The 14,109-nt window shown below is 40.4% G+C and overlaps 1 protein-coding gene across 5 annotated transcripts in view; it reads left to right on the top strand.

Annotated features, from left to right (window-relative positions):
* The window catches only part of EML4 (EMAP like 4), a 159,736-nt gene that overhangs the window by 58,113 nt on the left and 87,514 nt on the right, over positions 1-14,109 (top strand). For 3 of the 5 annotated variants that reach the window (XM_082756777.1, XM_082756778.1, XM_082756776.1), the window contains exon 1: positions 8,914-9,006. The exons of the other annotated variants lie outside the window; for them this stretch is intronic. In XM_082756777.1, coding sequence (XP_082612903.1) covers positions 8,940-9,006 — 67 coding nt within the window. In that variant the 5' untranslated portion in view covers positions 8,914-8,939. Of the gene's footprint in view, positions 1-8,913; positions 9,007-14,109 lie in introns of those variants that run through there. 5 annotated transcript variants of the gene reach the window in all.

The following is a 14,109-nucleotide window of genomic DNA, read 5'->3' as shown; positions in this document are numbered from 1 at the left end:
ATGCTGAAAATAGAAAAGACATATTTAAGCTGTAAGTACAGCCAATGGAGAACTATTACGCCTGTCAAAATGTCTAGTATCACAGGTCTGTTGCTTTCAAGTAGATTTTGCTACAGGCGTACTATCTTATTTTAGTAACTCTCTAGCGCTGGTTGAAGGAAATAGCTTAGTCTTTCTGTTTATAGAGATATGAGGCAAAGCACTTCTACCAAATAAAACTTGTACTGAAGATACAGCATTGTCCATTGCTCACTGTACTGCAAGCTACTGTGTTGATTTCAAACTCATTGTAAAATAAATGGCTGATACACTTTGTCTTCTAAAGTTTTGTTTTGGCAAACTTCAGAAGCTGTGGAGTGGACTTAAAAATGTAACAAAACAAAACATACACACACACACACACACAAAAACACACAAAACAACAACAACAAAAAAAAAGGACAAAAAAGAAAACACAACAATGGAATTGTTTTGGCTGAGGATTAGAAAAAGGAAGAACGTGGGAACTTTGGGGTGCCTTGGACTGAGTATTTTGATGGTCAAATGGAACCTATGGTATATATGCTTTTAAAAACAAATATCCAAACATCTTGGTTTTGGTAACTAATTCAGAGCACTTTACTAGGTTTGGTACATCTTTCGTGTATGAAGACTGTCTTGAGGTCATCTCACTGACTTCAGAAGTTTTGGAATACTAAGGAAAAACATAGACTATAAATATAACAATGCCTTACAATGTCCATAATTTAAAAGCCATATAGCCAGGTCCTGTCCTTTGATTCTCCAAAGCTTTATGGAGTGCTTTCATCATCTTGCAAGCTGATAAGAAAAAAAAGTGTTTACAGTCCATTTCATAGGGAATGTATAATTCAAAACTAAACAATATTCTCAAGTTTTTTGTAGGATAGCACTTGGTGCTTAAAAATAAGCACACAAACACAAGCCCCAGAGACTAGCATAAAGAAAAAATTAAATAGTTTGTCTAAAAATCTTGTGGTGAAATTATTCTCTCATTAGTCTTGATCATGTAAGCCTGCACATATGTAAGTGTGCAGCTGTCTACACGAAGTCTACTGGCTGCATGGATTGGGAATATCCACTTGTATTTAGAAAATATTTTAAAATTAAGAAAATACAAATTTAGTTCCTGTGTGTTGCTAATGACAGGGCAAATTTTGTTGCTTATCCTGTGCCCTTCAGAGTTTATAGCAGTCAGTGGTTTCATTTTCTCTGCTAGGGAAGAAGTTGTTTTTAATTTGGTCCCATAATCTCTGGTATTTTATCCACTTAGAACATAGACTTTCATCCTTCTCAAAGAACAGATGAATAAACTCTTCATCTGAGGCTGGATTAAATTTCTGCTCCAGTCAATATGTCCCTATTGGCTTCAGTATGTTTTGGATTGTACTCTTGTTTTCCAGCACTAAACACTCAAAGATGGCTAGGTGGATCTGGAATACAGAGGCTTCTGGTTGGAAAAGAAAAGGGCACAGTGAACTTGACCATATACTGCTGCCTCCAACATCACCTCCTGGGCTGATGGTTTTGCTGTGTATGAAAATGGATCTTATGTAATCTGATACCATCAAATTCCTGTCACTTCTGAACTTTGGTAGGTCTCTGAAGCTTTAGTAGTAAGCTGGATTCTTGAAAAATACAACTATATTTCTTAATATTTCTTAATGTTACCAAGGACCTCCTCCATTTCACTGTGTTTTTGTTTTGTTTTGTTTGGTGGTGGTAGGTTTTTTTTGCCCCTATTTTGCTATGTAGTGTTTTTTGTTTTTTTTTTTTTTTTTTTTTTGGCCCCATGGCATGGTATGTCCTTGTCCAGAGTACACCACAGCTGTTTTATCCCTCAGTTTGGTTAGACCTTTGTCACTGCACACCAAAACATTTTCTGTTTTTCTTCCTCTAATTAGCTTTTTTGTTCTTGCTTTGACCTTTAACTGTTCTAACAGGATTGATGGTGCAGAGGAAGAAGTTATTTTTCTTGATGTATAAATTTATTTTTTTTTTCTGGCAATATCAAAGTATATTTTTGTATTAAAAAGTTGACCTCAGTCTTGACCTGTCAAACAACTAATTACAGTGGTAAGTTGCTTGTTGTTTTCTGGTTATCCCTTTTTTTTTTTTCTTTCCTTCTCCAGAGACACTGGCAAAGGTATCAGTTGTGTCAGTTTTTAGTAACATTAACATTCCTGCTGTAAGAATAAATCAGAAATCAATATCTAATTTCATTTCAGTAATGTCATTCAAACTTTCAAGTAAACATGATTTCTACTGTGGCATATTTAGTTTTTTGATTTGTTTCGAAGGTCTCCTTGACCTCTTTGGTTGTGCTTAAACCACACTAGTTCCTTTTAATGACAATTCTGTACCAAATAATTCATGGAAATAGCATGGCTTGTTCTTAGTGGTCATTTTTCTCTCCCTATGATCTGCTTCAGACAGTCTTCCGTGTTATGTTCACCAAGTTTTAAAGTGAACATGAAATATGATACTGAGAACAAAACTGAAAAACAACAGAAGTAAAAAGTTCCAAAAGTTCCATCTTTGTTTTTTGATATGTATGATATCTATTACGTTCTTCCAACAGCATAGGTTGTAAGTCCTGTCTTATTAGGATTTCACAATATTTCAATCCTATATATGTAAACAGACTATGGTGTTTACTATTATGACCCATTTTATTGAGAGTACAAAATACTCTGACAAGTAGACTTGAAGGAATGACACAGATACGAAACTGTCCCTTCAGATTCCCTTTGAACCACTTCATTTGATAGTCTGTGCCATCAGAAGAGTAATTAATTTATGGACTGTACAGCTGTTGTATGTAATATGTCAAAACTGTGTGGCTGTAAATGATATTCTGATAAGGTCAAGCTCTGAGGTGTTGTAATAGCTGACGGTCTGACACCTACATCGCATTTGCCTGTACAAAGTAATATTTAAATAGGAGATACTGTGTTCGTGCAGTGCAGTCCCAAATACAGGCAATCACCCCACCCCTCAGGTGGGATGCTTGGGTCCTGGTGGTGTTCGTAGGAGTCTAGCAGCCGAAAGGCGTTCCAAGCTATCGGGGTGAAGCCAGGATACTATCTGTGTCTTTTCTCCCTCATTTACTCACTATACTGAGGCGGGTGGTTACGTCTGAGCCAATCTCTGGGATGACTTTCAGTCCCTCTCCACCATCAGTTTCCATGCACAACGGGGATTGCTCCACACTGGCACAACTGCTGGGCCAGGCAGCCAGCCGTGCGAGCACTGGCTGCATCAGCAGATCTCGTGCTGGACATCCTTAATGAGCATTAATGCTGTGGCCAGGATTGCCCTTTTTCATTAGTGTTGCTTTCATAATGGCTCTTCCGCTTCCTCAGCATTTCAAAGCGGATAATAAATTAGAATCTCTTTGTCATAAATAGTGGACTAGTTTAAAAAAAATGTGCTGAATGTAGTTTAGAATGACTTTTAAAAATAGCAAAAATAACGTTGTGGCAATGTGTTGGTGGAAGCAGCCAACATCTGGAGATGTTTTGATAGGCAAGAGTGGCATTTACTCTATTTGAAAGAATACACAACTCTTAAACATGGTAATATCTTTAGAATTAAGAACTCTATTTTGAAAGGGCTTTGTCAGAAAACATTTTTGCAGTTGTTCTCTCCCTTCTCTTTTTGTAGACATGACCTGAATGGCTTGTCAGTTAGGCACTTCACCACAGCTAGTCCACAGCCTGGACTTCGTATGACTAAGACTTACCAGTTAGTTGTCTTCAATAAAAAACAAAGTTTTGCTTATTGCTTTCAGAAAATGGTAATGCTACATGTTTAATAATGTTGAATGGTTTACCACTATCTTTGAAAATATAATTTATACAAAATTTCTATGTTCAAAATTGGACCAGAGGTGAAATTGCCGTGGACCCTCAAAAATACAGGCTGCTCCTAGCAGGGATGCTGCTGCTCAGGCTCCTCCCTTTCCCAGGGGGCAGAGTTGCACGTTTTCACGGGCCACTGTGTAGAATAGGCAACAGCTGTGGTCTGGAACATGTGCCCCAAATAAAATTCACTGGAGAAACCTTTTCCTGGCTGTGTTTTAGATTTAATACATTTTCATCTTGTTTGTTGGCTGTTTCCGTACTGCTTTTGATGGGTAGGCAGGAAAGCAGCTGCAAGCAGTCTGCTTTGCAACTGCTGCTATCAGGCAGCGGAAGGCATGCTACAGCTGTGGTTTGATGTTATGTTTGGTGAAATACCAGCCTCCAGCACTGCCACCCTTCCCACTCTCGTGCCAGTGTACTGCCACCTCAGCAGGGCTGTGACAAACAGCAGTGGGCTGCTGATGCAGCTGCAAAACCACCCGGCAGAAACAGACATTCAGGTGGTTGCTCTGCATTTGGAGGAAATGTTATTTGTTTTATTTATTTAAGTTAGGTGAGATTTTGGTAGAAAAGAGAGAAAATAATATATATATTCACATTTGAATTTCCCAAGGTCATTGACTGCATGGTCACTGGTATGGTTCGGCTCTGGAGGACGGCTTCAGGATGGCTTCTAAAGATCAAATATAGATGTGTTGTTTCTGTTGTTTTCTGTATTTTAGCTTATTGTAGGTAAAACCTCCATAGCTCGGCGTAGGACTGGAACCTGCGTGTGCTGCGGTTATGTACTGTCTACACACCCTGTCCTGGCGCTGCTCATGCTGGGACTCCACTTGTCTGGCAATGACGAGGCAATGAAGCATGATTTACAAGCGTGGCTGTTTCACAGCCACCTTCCGTCACCAGAAGGCAGAGCTGCTGTGAACAGGAGCAGCTCCCACTGCTCTTTCCAGCAGGTGCTGCCACCCTGCTGTTGCAGTGCTGGTCGCTGTGCCATGTGCCATAAATCTGGCCTGGTGAGGCTTCGTGGTTTAGTTTGGATGGGTTTGTTTCTTCAAAGGAATTGTGTTGTTAGTGAAGAAATTGCTGTTCTCTTCTTGCTGGGGTGGAGGTAACACAGCAACAGAGATGCACCCAGCTGTAGGAAGGTGCTACCTCTTCACTGTGAGGGCAATTGCCAACTGAAACATGGTTGTGGTTTCTTTTCAGAAGAAAAGAAAAAAAAAAAAAAGGCAAAATAATTGAAGGATTGTTTTTCACTGGAAACATGATTAGTTTCATATATATGCAGAAATAGAATCAACTGGTGCTGCCATCTTGCAATTCAAAGAGTCATTAAATTAATCATTAATCTCTGTATACTTGATTGGTTTATATTGATTAGACATAGTTATAGCTACAGGTTTGGTTTTTTTTTTTTTTTTTTTTTTTCTTTAAGGAAAGGTAGGTACGGAGAGCTTCCAGTAATCCGCTGGAGGGAAGATAATGTAATCAACATGTTTGCCTTGTGCAGCAGCTGTGGTTTCTATGGTCTTCTGCGTTTGGACATGAAGAGATCCTGGTTCTGTGAAAACACACTTAAGCTTTTCCAAACTTTGCACAACAGCGGATATTTCCTCAGTAGCAGGGTCGCTTACCAAGGAAACTCGATAGTCACTAGAAGCCAAAAGAGGAAGATTAATGATGCCCTGGGAAGGACGCATCCTTTCTGCAGCCTGTGTGGCTGGGGTGCGGTGGTTTTGGTGGGGGTACCCCTAGCGCCCTCAGCTGGGCCAGGGTCACCAAAAGGCAATGGTGGGGGTGGCAGGGGACCTGCTTCTTCCTCCTCATTGCATCCAAGCGATGACTCAGAAGCATTCATGACTTACTGTGGCTCTCTGTAAAAGCCAGAGGAGCTGTTTGCCTCAGCCTCCAAAGACTGAGGGATGGAGTGGTTTTGGGAGCTTGAAAAGCTAAAATGTCTCAGGTGGCTCTTTCCTCACGTTCATCATCTGACTGATGCTGCTGCGGTCTTGGAGACAACCACTGTTCTCATCAGATATGTAATGTTCCCCCAAACCTCCATCTTGGGGGGGGATGGGGAAAGGGGGAGAAAAAAAAAAAAAACAAACACAGAAAAAAAGAAAAAAAAAAGACCCACAACCCCCCAAAACAAAAACAAGAAACAAGCCATGCTTGTATAAAGCCCTTGGCTCTGTTCCTGGTCTTTTAACTTGCTTTATGATGATCAGTTGAAGAGTGTTTTTTCTTTTTCATGGCGTAACATTGTATTTTGCACTGCTAAGATGTGGAGAGATTTTTTTTTTCTGGGCAAAGGTTATTTGCCTGCTTCGTGTGTGTTTTGTTTTAGTCTGTGTCACATTTTATGTACTTGTATTGTCTTTTGTACTTATCTACAATACTTCATAGGAGTATTTTACCTCCTTATCTCCCCCCCCCCCCCCCCCCCATGGTAAATATTGGGAAAGAAGAGAAGCCTGAGATGGTGTTTCAACCTGAAAAGGTCAGAGGAAGATAGCTGTTGAAGATAGCAGGGCTGCAAAACAGGGAGATGGCTTAGAAGGGCAGGTATGGGCCAGAGCTAGGAGAATGAAAAATCCTAATGAGTTCAGTTTTTCATTAGAAACTTAAAGGCAAATCAAGGAATCGTGTCCCAGGTCCTCAGATGGGGGTGGAATAGATGATGGGTGGGATGAGACTTCTGCTCATTGCCAGGGTGAGCAAGTATACAGTGAGCTGTCTGAAAACTATCTAATTTCAAATGTGGGTCTTCAGGTCATCATCCTGAAGCTGTTCTTCAGAGCTTAATGCCATAATGCAGATGGTTGTTTTTTTTTCTGCTTTCTTATATTGAGGAAATCCATACTTTTTAGAGCTGAAAGTCTGGGTCTGGTACCTCTGGAAATATCAGTTCATATCCTTTTGGTACAGTAGGAGATCCTAACCTTTTTTATACAACATGTTTATTCTCAAAATGAGTTGTACAAAAATTTTTTAGTTAGAACTCTGTTTGGTTGAACACTTCCTGCCATTGTATGTGTTTGGTCATTCTTTGGATCACTGAAGACCATTTAAAATGGCAAATCAAGCTCCTTTTGCTTTCCTCACCATTCTTATTAGCACACACAACATCTCTTTGGCATAGCGAAGGAATTTTACCCACAATTTCTTTCTGGGCACCATAACTGTATTATGAAGGATGATAAGTTTTAAGTGATACCAAAATGTATGTCTGTGCATGTTAAGCTATTTCGTCCGTCCAGCCCACACAAGATGAGATTCAGTGTTTCATCTTGCAATGAGGATTGTTTCATCTAATGATGTGATGCAACCCAGTGTCTGGGGCAAGTTGAAAGCATGGGTTCTTGGTCAATCCTCGTGCTGCAGCTGCGTGTTGAGGCCCTTGGCTTAGTTAGGGTTGTTTCCTTAATTGTGCCCTTGCCCTTTACCCTTTATCACTTTCCACCATTCAGCTTCTTAGGCTCTTTTTATTACGATTATTAATCACATTAGTTGTCCGTCTTGCATAATATAGCAGAGCTGGGTTCAGCTGACTGTCCTTCTGGTTGTTTTGTGTGTGTGTGTTTTGTTTTATTTGTTTTTTAAATCACTGCAGAGGTCAGTTTCTCTAGTGTATCAGGAGCTGCTGAAAAACAAAGATACTACTAAAATAATGTAGATAGATAATTCTGGAAAAACAAAAAAAAAAAAAAAAAAAAAAAAACAAAAAAACAACAACAACAACATAAAACCTTAGCGTGCTGTCTCAACTATATGTGTTTTTGTGAGCCTTCTTATCAACTGTTCATTTGTGGGGGTGGAAAAAAGTGCTGCCCCTCCTTGTTTTTGAATGGAGACATGGACTTCCCCTGTGTATTTTTTGACTATCCTGCTGTTGTCTGGAAATCAAAACTTTAACCCAGAGGTATTTAATATGCCTGCAAAGTTTGAAAATAAACTATTTGAAGCATGATAGAGAGATGAGGCAAAATCTATGCAATACATATTCACGAATAGCTTTGTTTTGACATTTATCTTGCTGTGTTCATTCTGCCAACTGGCTTCAGGCACGGCTACCAAAAGAATGAACACATGTTGCATTCATTAGTTCTCATCTGGCTGTGCTTCATCTTGCAAGACAGACAAAATCACGATCATACTAAATAGATTGTAATGCATTTGTAATACGAGGTCTTTTCTGCATAACAGAGTGGCGGCTTTGCAAAGCTGCTGCTCTTAAACCACAGCATTTTGCTTCATTTTAATGAAATGAATGCAAGTATATTGCCAGTGATGTCATTGCTTTTTCGCCTTGAAAGATGTCATAGGAAAAATATTCAAATATAATACTAAATAAACAACCGCCCCTTTGCCCTCCCCTCCGTGTGAACTTTTCATTTCACATTGCACTGTGACTGCCATTGGGTCTGTCCTCTCCAACACACACACAGACATGCTGTGGAACAATAATAGTTTATTTTAATTGATCCGTTACAGAAATCCTTTTCATTAGCTATTTGTGGTGGTTCTTAATGTTCAGACTGAGGGCAAATATACTGCTGTTGGCTTTTCCTAGTTAACATCACAGCATTAAAGCTGTATTTAATGTTTGCCGTGAATACATTGCGTTGCAGTCCCATCTGAAAGAGGCATGGCAGGGTGCCCGTGTGACAGCCTAATTGTTTTGGTTTTAAATGGAAGTGGTGCAGGATCTTGTGTGTGTATAAACAATGCTCATTTTCCGACTCTGAAGCAGGTCGATGAGCAGCTGGTGAATTCTGCTTCCCTTAAGGAAAATAAAAAAATAATAATTAAAAAAAAAGGCAATGCAGTCGTAACGCTGGGATCACTGATGGATAGCCAGCGCGCTGTGAAGTATTTCTGTGCTGCATGCGCCTCGTAAGTGCCTTTATTGGTGTATTTCTGACGTCTGAGGGCTAGCCACTCCCTGCGGCAGCCTGGGATTTTTGTCCCTATCCCACCCTCTTCAGCCTCTGGCTGAGGCTTCGGGCAGAGGGGCTGCGTTGAGCCCCCCGGGGTGGCTGCGGGCTGGGGATGGAGGGCAGCTTGCCCTGCCTGGTGGACGGCTGTGATCCCGCCACGCTGGGGAACTTCTGTACGGGTAAAGTACAGTCCTTTTGGGCAGGGGGGGAAAGGGAAAGCTGTAAATGCCAGGACGAATATTTATTTAGGTGATTGAGTTGACTGCAGCCGGCAAGGGGTGCTTGTGCAGAGGCTGAGATACTCACTGCGGTGCAGCGTCCTAACCTTGAGAAAATTTAAGGGGAAGAAAAAAAAAAAAAAGATGTGTGTATAGTGGAGAAAATAACGGGGAGGTGATTAGGAAGTTAATACTCGCAGGGCACGATGCTTCTGGTGCGGTGGCTTTGGTGGCGTGCATGCTCAGCGCATCGCGGACCAAGCGAGAAGCGTGCAGAGTGACCCTTCCCACGCATGGGCCAGAGCAGCTGCTGTGCACCACGCTTCAGGCAGCACCTCGGGTTTGTGTCTCTGGAAAGAAAAGGAAGACGAAGCTCCTGCAGGGAAGCTTTGGCTGCATGCGGGCCTCTCAGGCAGGAGGCAGCAAAGATTCGTTCAAAGTAGGCGGTTAAAATAGCTCTGCCCGCCGCAGCCTGAGCTGCGTACGTATTTGTGTGTCTGTGTGTAAAACATGTATTTGTCCTTCAGAGGTAAGGGTTTTTTCCATTTTCATTTTTACCGGTGCCTTGGTAAAAATGAAATCTTTCAGCACAGACTTCCTATCTTTAAACAGTTGCTATCAAACCAGCCTCTGTTTAGTGTAAATCAGATAACTAATTGCAGCATTCTTGCCCTATCAACCAAAAGTTTGAGTTCAGCCTTTAGGAGGAAGAAAAAAAATACTAAAAAGACCACCAAATCCAAATAGAGACCAAATGTATTGTTCTTGTATATAGTAGAGAAGCATGTTATTCCCAATGAAACAAACTTCAGTGAGTAGTTCTTTGTCTGCTGATTCATGCAGTGCAGTTTTCATATAAGTACAGCATCTTGCCTATAAAAGCTTACACTTTCTTTTCTTTTCTTTTTTTTTTTCTTCCATAAAATGCATCTGTCAACAGGAAAGTTTGCTTAAAAAATAAATATGGGCAGGTACTTGCTGTGTAAATTTCTATGTGTATTTAATGGGAGAAAGAAGTGACCTTGCCGCACCGTGCTTTCTTAAAGTGAGCAACACACTGAACTTTATCTGCTTTAGAATTCAAAGCATTCAGTTTAGAATTTAAGATGTAGCAACCCTGGGGAAAGAGGGAGGGTGAATTGGAAATTTTAAAATGCTTCATACGGTCTTTTGCAGACTTGCACAATTTTGTGTGGTGGAAGAGTAAAAAGGGACTAACGTTTAACTGTTTATCTTCAGAACAAAATTCAGCAGAAGAGAAATTCTTACGGCTGTATCTGGCCAGCATTGTTACTGGTGAGTTGAGGGTTACGTGAAGATATTTCCATTGATTTTAATGGCTTTTTCCAAGAGTTTCTGTGATCCTCTGATTAGAACTATACCACTGTCTCAGACTTGAGTTCGAGGCATACACAGTTTCAGAAGCAAGTGTGGCATGATGGGCTGGCCTCTGAGATTTGCCTAGAAATCCAGCATAATAAGGTGTGAGAGATACGTTCTTTACTTAATGTTTACATTCTACTTTAACTCTTTTCTGCATCTTAGAAAATAATTTTGACTAATACCTTGATACAAGATTGAGGTTTTTGTTAAGAAAATGTTTACATCAGAATTCGTAGTTGAAAGAAAATATGACTTTGGATATTTTTAGCAATGTAATGTATTCTGCTGATTTAAAACTTCATTCCTACTTACATCATTAAACCTGATATACCCTTGTATAAATTTTTTGAGGAATGTGCCCTGGTTGACAAGTATACTTACAGTAGTAAGAAGCTGATATGACAAAGAATCAACTGCTTTGTTCATATGACATTTCTGACCGCATTCTCGAGAGTTCCTTGCCTTAAGAATTTTTTGCAATGGTAATTGGTAACAAGAAGTTGGAAAAAGCCTGAGACTAAGTTGTAGAAAGATGGATTTTTTTTGACCACAGATGCTCATTCTTGCTTTATGTGAAGGAGATTAAGACCTTGCAGTAATGATATGGCATTTGGGATAAGGTTTGGGGGATGAGTTCTTAATTTATTATTATTATTATTTTTAATAAAGGTTCTACAATGATATGCTTTGTTATGAGAGCTGCTACTGCTGCCGTGTGTTACCTGTAGTGGTGACTTGTTTTGTGCTGGTGCTTGACAAACACAGAATCAAAGAAAAAAAACACAAAAAAAACTTCTTTGTAGGGGTTCTCCTGGCTGTTATTTCTGGGTATCATTTTAAATACATCCTATTTCTCATTTGTTGGCAGAGCTAAAATAAATCTGTTGTTCAGTGGGGAAGAAGTAGAACTTCCTTTTAATAAATGGAACATCAGAACTGATAGGGAACTTGTCCAGATTTTTAAAAAAGTTTGTAAGGTGTCAAGTTATGGATTTTTATTTTTTTAATATACTTATGTTTAATGAGCCTTTTGTAACTAAAATACAGGCAGGGTTTACATCATAACATGTCCTTTTTGTCTATCAAATTTGATCTGGGCTAGAATTTAGCTTAGGTTATACAGAACAGGATAGAAATTTTTAGTTTGATCAAGGAAGATATTTACTTGCTCAGAAAACTTTAACTTTGCATGCTTTGCATTAAATATTTGCCTCCAGTGACATTTAGCATCACAAGCAGCACTTATAAATGGGTGTGGAAAAAAAATAATGCCACTCTCAGAGTCCCCAGAGATGGAAAATTGGTTGCTTTGAGGCTTCTACATTTATTTTGATACTTTTATCTTTAACGCCGAAGGAGCAGAGCATTCGCTTAGGTGCTGTGTCACAGTGGGGAGCAGCTGCTGCTAGAGGCATTAGTGGCATTTGTATACTCTCAATTTATACACTTAAAATATTATGATATTTGGTGTTTGGTTTAATAATAATAATGTTATTATCATCATTATTATTTGTTGTAGGTTTCAGTGTATTTGACACACACAATTCAGTTTCATATGAGAGTCAGAGCATGGCTAGCTTTAAAACGACCTTAACGTACTATTTCTGAGTAATTACTAGGTTACTGATCCACATTATCATTTTCATCTTCCAAAACAATGAAACTCAGAGACCGCATTCTCCTGTTCAGTTAATATATTTTTGCAAATGAGGGCACAATTCCTGCCAGCCTGCCTCACCAACCCACGCTGGGTTACCTGAAATGAGATTTCTAGGTGGCAAGACGGGAGAAATCTTCCAACACACTGCGAGCACTGCTGTGGGTTTGAATCCACCATTTATCCCACACCGCTCATGGTGGGAGACGAGGGTCGGGCTCTTGCCACCTGCTGAGGGCTCACTGTGGGACGAGAGTGCTGCCTCTCTGCCTCTGTTCGGTTTCTTGGGCCTGAGACTCATTTATACAGTTTTACTGTCAGGAAGAGGTACTAGCGAGAGCCTTTTGTTTCAGCTTCTTCAGCTCTTAGGTCTAGAGGTAAAATCCTGTCTCATTATAGGGTGTGAAAATACCATTGCTGCCTCTTAGAGACCCATAAACCTACTAGAGTTTGCAAAATAGTGTATGCTTGTTTCTAAATTCGACTTCATACTTCCTTATCAGGTTACTACAGCTTTACTTACTTTCTCCTACTAATTTGGCAGAGTTAAACGAACCTATTATTGAGCGCTTATATGAAGTAATTGTAAGTACTGTTGGACTAAACAATATTTATTTGCTTCATGTATTAGATGAGCCCATGCTTAATGAAGCGAACTGTAAGCTCGATCAGCTGGTTCTGTTTCCAGGCTTCATCCCATTAAACATCCCCTCAAAGTGCCATTTACTCTTCAGATACCATTCCCTTTCCAGGTATTCATCCGGGAGCGAGGGACATGCCTCTCCAGAGCCAGCAGTGCCCAGGACGAACCAGCAGAGTGGCACCAGCAGGGCAGCAGGCATCGTTCTGTCTGGCCAGGAGAGGTGTCAGGCTCCCATGCATGTCGCTGGCTGGAGACCTGGGTATGCCCCTGGGTGTCCTGCTTTCAGTGGCCCTGCTGGAGCAGGTGCTTGAAGCAGGCAGCCTCCAGAGGTCCCTGCCAGCTACATCCAGCCTGCGATGCTGCACAATGTTTTGCACATGCACACCATTAAAAATATTACAATGTGACTAAGAAACAACAAAAAAAAAAGTATCCCTGGTACATACTTTACCAGATATCTGCGGTATTGCACAGTAATATATAGCTAAATACCTACTGTATTGCGCTGTAACACCAGTGCTATGGAGATATGAAATAAAGTCACAAATACAAAAGTCACCAGGGTTTTCCATCTTGCAGTGCTAAGAAGGCTATATTTACCTGACTCAGTGGAATTGTCTCACTTCTTTTACTTGGTAGTTAATATTCAGAAATGTGGTTTTGGTTTTTGTAATGTTTCTTCTGCTTTGCCTCTTCTGCTATCTCACTTCTAACAGTTCTAGGAATATGTATTAGTCATCAAGAGGGGGTTGAAAAGATGGTGATGATGACTGGTGCAGGGCAACGGTTCGCATTTTCTTAGGACTTGCAGAAAGTGCTAAGAAAGCTAATTTTCTTAGAAAATGCAGGGAAAGAGATGGTAGGAAGGACCAAGTGTGCCAGCCATTAGTCACAGTTTTTAGTGCATGATGAGAAGATGTTCTGGTGTATTATAATAACATAGAGTTTAGGTGCCAGGTCTTCTGCATGTGTTCTTCTCTCCCACCATCATTTTTGTTCTTCATATGCTCTAAAATGGCATATTAATTTTTTGGGTTTTGCCCTTGTTTGCCTGTGATGCTATTCAGAAGTGCTTGAAACCATGAGAATACCCAGTCAGGTTACCTATGAAATGCATTGAGGGGAGCATTTCCTTCCACGAGAAGCTGAATGAGGTGCCTTCTCCACCCATGGGTCAAAACTAGGTCTTCCTAAAACTAGGTCTTCCTGGCTTTCAGAGGCACAGGCTGCCTTTCCTATTGTGCTTTCCTATAAGGACTTTTTGGTATGCACGTCACAGGTCACAAGGGATGGTCACACCTAGTCAGTGTGGGCTTGCACACGAGTTACGGAGTACTAAGTGAAGGTGGGAATGTACAGCATGTTGACACAGCAGGTTAGT

Source organism: Aythya marila (genome assembly GCF_965140915.1).
Source record: "Aythya marila genome assembly, chromosome: 3".
Taxonomy (NCBI): domain Eukaryota; kingdom Metazoa; phylum Chordata; class Aves; order Anseriformes; family Anatidae; genus Aythya; species Aythya marila.
This window is presented reverse-complemented; position numbering and strand designations above follow the sequence as displayed.